Genomic DNA, 6,653 nt, shown 5'->3' with positions numbered 1-6,653 from the left:
CTCGCCAGGCAGCACTCTGGTATTTGACAATTTGTATCATGGCACCAAAGCATGCAAGGTCGGTGAATAAAGGTGTCCTATATGTGTGCGTCTGGTGCTGAGATGGAAAAGCGAAGTATTTAAAACGTTGTAGTAAATATAAATCGAAATAAGCAGGAATCTACTAAGTTAGTAAAAACATCGTACACTAGGAAAATGTCACATTTAGTACCAGGAAGATTATTGACTCATACCAGATTACCGGTATGCTCGTTACTAGTAAAGGTATGTGCATATGAAGAAAACATTTATATTTCGTCTCGAGTGCTTGAGATAAATTTTGACTTAATTGAAGATGACGGGAGTGTTCCCCGATTTGTATCAAATTTTGTATACTTTCTACATGAGGCCTCCTGATCACGAATCTGACATTACAATTTCCCGGTCACGTCTGTAACTTGAAAATTTCACGTAACGTTAGGTTAGGTTAAGTTAGATTAACAGTTTCATGCATCGGAGACACATTTAAATCGGATATTTTGTCTTTCTCGTGGTTTGTACTTACCAATTATGTATTGCGGAACATAGTGGAAGGTGCCAATATGCTTTTTGCACGAAAACAAACACTTTTTCTGCTAAAATAAACCATTTTCCTTAATGCTACGGAAAGCACGTCACGGTGCGATATCGCTTGCTTTGCGAATTGTAACGCTTCTTTTGTTTTCGAATATCAATGTTTCCAACTCTATTGTGCATGAAAGTTGTAAAAAACCGGGGATCACGTCTGGAAATTGTACATTTCGATGAAACATTGTTCGTTAGCCCCAAAAACCATCCACGGGTAGCCCCACAAACCATTGATGTTAGCCCCAAAAACCATCCACGGGTAGCCCCACAAACCATTGACGTTAGCCACAAAAACCATCCACGGGTAGCCCCACAAACCATTGACGTTAGCCCCAAAAACCATCCACGGGTAGCCCCACAAACCATTGACGTTAGCCCCAAAAACCATCCACGGGTAGCCCCACAAACCATTGACGTTAGCCCCAAAAACCATCCACGGGTAGCCCCACAAAACATTGACGTTAGCCCCAAAAACCATCCACGGGTAGCCCCACGAACCATTCACACGAGGTTAGGTTAGGCCTGTTAGGTTAGGTTCCATTAGCACCCATTTCACCCCTAAATTCATCGAAAAACCATTTTCCTTTCTCGACAAAAAACCGCCCGTTTCTCGAAGAAAAAAAAACTCGCGTTTCTCGAAAAAAATCGCGCGTTTGGAAACCCTGATTCCACTAGCGAGATCGCGTGACTTCCGACGCTAGAGCCATCTGCATGTACATCTTGGAAACAACGGCATGATGTTGTCGATTTTCACAAAATGCGCAATATTATTACATGGAAAGTGATTATTTATTGTTCTGCTGCATTGTAGGATGAAGTTTTAGGAAGAATATATATCGACGGAGGTTATAAACCTTGGAGAAACTCATTTCCGTAAGTAGTTTCTTGTGTAAAATTGAAGAAATGTGTCTCCGATGCATGAAACTGTTACCTAAGTTAGAAATATCGCCATTATGAAAAGCAATATATTACACCTTACACACGTAATATCCAAATTTCAAACAAAGGCCGGGACATCAAAACCTCTGATACTTGATCCGGAAAACTTATTTGGTTAGTACATTCTCTAGTAAATAAATCGGAGGGTAAGAATTTACAATATAGAGAAAGTCTCCAATTTTGTTAATTTTCTGTATACTAACTAATTTTGGCCTAATCACGAATCTGTTGTAAAAAACCGGGGGTCACGTCTGGAAATTGTACATTTTGATGAAACATTGTTCATTAGCCCCAAAAACCATCCACGGGTAGCCCCACAAACCATTGACGTTAGCCCCAAAAACCATCCACAGGTAGCCCCACAAACCATTGACGTTAGCCCCAAAAACATCCAAGGGTAACCCCACGAACCATTCACATGAGGTTAGGTTAGGCCTGTTAGGTTAGGTTCCATTAGCACTCATTTCACCTCTAAATTCATCGAAAAAATAGGGTTCGTACTAGAATTGAACATCATAAATCATTTTCTTCAAAAACAACGGTGTGGTTGGAAACAATTACATTTTCGTTCGTAAAACTACGCATACACACCTATATATATAAAAAATTCAATCTGCTTTTTTTCAAATTTCCAGACGTGACCCCCAGTTTTTTACAACAAATTCGTCATTTGGAGGCCAAAATTAGTTAGTATACCGAAAATTAACAAAATTGGTGACTTTCTCTATATTGTAAATTCGCTCCAATCGGAGAACACTCCCGTCACCTTCAATTGCCCTAATTCACGTTCCAGTCATTCATTCATTTTTCTCGAGAATGAAAATGACTTTAATTAAGTAAGAGCATCGTCCGGAAATTTTGGTAATAGTTCGTTATATCGGAGACACATTTCATCATTTTTTACAGCAGAAATTCTGGTAACAGTATGGTATAGCAACAACACATTTCTTCAAATTTACAGGAGAAACTACTTACGGAACTGGGTAAAAGTTTACTATCCGTCGGACACCTATAACTTCTGAGTTTTCGTCAATTTTGCCATTCGTACTTACCTATCTGCTTTGCGGAACATTCCATGAATTGTTTTTGGGGCTATCCATCCCGGAATCAGTGCAAAATTTAAACAAAATAAATATTTCAGTTTGAAATTTTTGACTTAAATTCCCCACCGATTGCGGGCTCCGCCCCTGGGGTGATTGACCTACCGTCCCCAACCCCGATTGTGGCCCTGCCTCCATTCCGCCTCCTACTTTTTCTATAGACTCCCTGTTAAAGGCATGTTAGAAATTAGCCGGAGTCACCTGCCCCCAAATGAGCCCCAAACTTTTAAGAAGAAATCCAGGTACTATTATTGTATGAGGGAAACACCTACGAATCATATATTTCGGACTTCTTTACATTGCTAACGTAATATTTTGGAATGCGGAACATTTCTTAAGGTGAAATAATACATTTCTAACTAAGATAATGTCTATTTCTTCTATTTACGAGTACTTACTGTTACTTGTTGTTTCGAATCTGTAACACATTATGGCCGTGATAGCGTACTGGTTTAGGGGGCGTTCTGAGAGTGTTTTGTCGATTTATGCAGTGTTGCAACCTCGTTCACCGGAAAATATCTACTTTCGTGCCCGGATTTGAAATTATGCTAATACGTTGCAAACCATTGACGTTAGCCTCACAAACCATTGACGTTATCCCCAAAAACCATTCACGTTAGCCCCAAAAACCATTTTCCGTAAGGTTAGGTTAAGTTAGGTTAGGCAAGCATAGTTAAAAAAAATTAAAAATACTCAACATGTCATGTTCTAGTGAAAACATGGTGAGGCTGAAACACTGGCTACAGGGTTGCATCATCTTAGCACACGGATATTGCAGTCTTGTGCAGAAAGCAAATGGCGGGAGCAGAAACAGCGTGTCGGACAGATTTTCGCAGAAAACAACACACATTCACATTAAAATGGATCAAATCTACATCCAGGAACTTCCAGAATGCTAAAGAAAATGATTTCCGTAAGTACGTTCTCCTGGAAATTTGAAGGCATCCGTTTCCCTCATACGATAATGTTACTGAAATCCGTTTCCAGGATACGGAAAACTTACCTGATTTCACACAAATTGCCTTCCCGATGTTAGACAATACTCCAGGAACTTATTACGGTAGGTAGTTTCTTGTGTAGAAATGAAGAAATCCATCCGATGGATAGTAAACAAGTACCCGGAAGGGAGTTTCTGTAAACTTTTGAAAGCTCGTGGAACTGTTTTTTCCCTTCGTTCAACTTATTCTCCCGGTAAATCATGTATTTTTCAACATTAATGTCTCACCGATGCACAAAAGCTCTTGCCTCGACTATGTGAACCAAATGTTCCGTCCATTCAATGACGTAACCCCCGGTCGGTGTTTCCAAACTCGCGATTGTTTTGCCAGAACATGACAATTTTCACTATGTTTGCCTAACCTCACAGAACTTAACCTAACCTTGCGTGCATGGTTCGTGGGGCTATTTATGAATGGTTTGTGTATTTATGATTGGTTTGTGGGGCTATTAGAATGGTTTGTGGGGCTACACGTGCATGGTTTGTGGGGGTTTCGAACCTGAAAAAAATACAAAATGAGTAACACGAAAGTGGGTATTTTTTGGTTAAGAAGGTTTCAACACAGCAAACCTACTGATCATAAACAACGCTAGTCAAAATTTCTCCGCCATATTGTGTGTGAGAGGAACGAAATAATTACTCGATATGTGGAAAATTGAAACTATTTTTGTGAAAGAAGCGAAATCCCACCTTAAACAATATTTCGCAATGCATAATAGGTAAGTACGAATGTAAAAAATGACTAAATGAACGAGTGAAATGTGTTTTCCCTATACCATACTGTTACCGAAATTCTTTCAAAATATTGTTACACAACTTTTCTCATTTACGAATTAGTGGTGGTGTAGTTGTGGACCAATCACTTACATCATTCGGTAACAGTATGTTATAGTGAAAACACATTTCTTCAAATTTACAGGAGAAACTACTTACGGAACTGAGTTTCTGTAGACTTTTGGAAGCTCGTGGAAGTGTTTTCTCCCTTCGTTCATCTTATTCGGCTGGAAAATCATGTATTTTTCAACATTAATGTATCTCCGATGCACGATAGCTCTAGCCACCATTACCATCGACTATGTGAATCAAATGTTCCGTGCATTCGATTATGTAACCCCCTGTTAGTGTAGCAACCATGCGGTAGTGTTACAAGATGACGTGTGAGCATTTTTTTTTCCAATGTAATTTTCTATGTTTGCCTAACCTAACTGAACCTAACCTTCCGTGAATAGTTTGTGGATCAATTTTCACTTAAAAATCATCTATGAATAGGTTGTGCGGCAGTTTTACAAGATGACGTGTGAGTGTTTTATTTTTTTCAATTTAATTTTCTATGTTTGCCTAACCTAACCTTCCGTGAATGGTTTGTGGATCAATTTTCGCTTAAAAACCTTCTGTGAATAGTTTGTGCGGCATTTTTTGGTTCATATGTTTGGAAACACTCCATATCAGCTGATGATAGACAACGTGAGTCAAGGTATGCCCGCCATATTGTGTATAACGAAAGTGAATTAGCAACGAACAATAAATACGTGTAATATGAAAAATTACGCTTATTAAGCATAATCCCATGTTCAAAAATGTTCCGCTATGCATAAGAGATAAGTACAAATGTAAATAATTAGGAAATAAGCGAGTGAAATGTGTTTTCACTATACCATACTGTTACCCATCATTCTATCTAAATTATCTATTTTATCCGTTGCTTGTGATAGGGGTCCAGGTTCTGATTGTGCAATTCCGATTTCATTCCATTACACGCGTTTTTAAGCATATAAGAAATTCTATGGGTGCATATTGAACAGATTTTCTGATAACTGCATTTTTTGTACATAATGATTTTTGGTAACAGTTTAGTATATCGGAAACACATTAAAATCCGATATTTTGTGTTTCGCATGGTTTGTACTTACCAATTGTGTATTGCGGAACATAGTTCAAGGTGCCATTATGCTTTTTACACGAAAACAAACACAATTTTTCACATACAGAGTGATTTCTTTGATTCCTTTCCTCGCTTCCGTAACACACAATATGGCGGCCACATCTTGATTCATGTTGTGGAAATTGGACATTATGCACAGGTAGCTGATGGATAGTCCCTCGAACCATTCACGGATAGCCCCACGAACCATTTCCGATAAGGTTTGGTTAGGTTAGGCAATTATAGTGAAAAAAAGGGGGTTGGAAACACTGACAGGAGTTTACGTCATGAAAGTTACGCTGCACCCAGTTTAGCTACGGGAGGCAAATGAAAACAATGGCAATTGTGCGTCAGTGAGATATTTCTCTTGAAAAATACATGATTTCCCTGTCAAATATATTCCACGTTGAAAGAAAATACCTCGATGAACGTTGTAAACCTTAGACACACTCATTTCCATAAGTAGTTTCTTCTGTAAAAATGAAGAAATGCATTTCCGATATACTAAACTGTTACCTGATATTTTTCCTTCTGACTTGTACAGAGTAGTTGCAAAGTAAACATACCCCTCTTTATTTTTTTTATTTTCGACACTACAATTATCGTTGATATGGACACATACCTGATACTTAAGAGTCTGGAGTATTGATATGGAGACTCATTTCAGTCATGACAGCCGAATTCTGCACCATGTTCTGGAACACTTCGCGTTGCAAGTGTGTAATTACCTAAAATAAGACCTACCTGGGCAAGATGTTCTGAAGATTACCCAGCTCTCTGAATCTAACTTTCAAGAAGTCCCGACATCATCTCTGGAGGTTCATCAGTGACAGAGTCTGAAAAAAAAAACGGGTATCACACAACACAACAGTTACGAGCAGCTGTGATCGATATCTTCACATACCTAACCCCATATTAATATCTGCAGAACATGGCCCCGAATTCGGCTGTGCTACGAAAATAGCAGTCTCCATACTAATGTTCCAGACTTAAAGTATCAAGTATGTGTCGATATGAAGCATTTAACCCAAAATTTCACTTTGTCGAAAATAAAATTGTGGTATGCACACTTTGTGACGACCATTCTGTA

At 38.7% G+C, this 6,653-nt stretch overlaps 1 protein-coding gene across 2 annotated transcripts in view; it reads left to right on the top strand.

The window, feature by feature from the left end:
* The first annotated feature begins 43 nt into the window (after positions 1-43).
* Positions 44-6,653, top strand: part of OXA1L (OXA1L mitochondrial inner membrane protein) — a 36,675-nt gene continuing 30,065 nt past the window's right edge. For both annotated transcript variants that reach the window (XM_083135788.1, XM_083135787.1), the window contains exon 1: positions 44-264. In XM_083135788.1, coding sequence (XP_082991914.1) covers positions 196-264 — 69 coding nt within the window. In that variant the 5' untranslated portion in view covers positions 44-195. The remainder of the gene's footprint in view (positions 265-6,653) is intronic.

Source organism: Lepisma saccharinum, chromosome 14, assembly GCF_977018435.1.
Source record: "Lepisma saccharinum chromosome 14, izLepSacc3.1, whole genome shotgun sequence".
Lineage (NCBI taxonomy): Eukaryota > Metazoa > Arthropoda > Insecta > Zygentoma > Lepismatidae > Lepisma > Lepisma saccharinum.
This window is presented reverse-complemented; position numbering and strand designations above follow the sequence as displayed.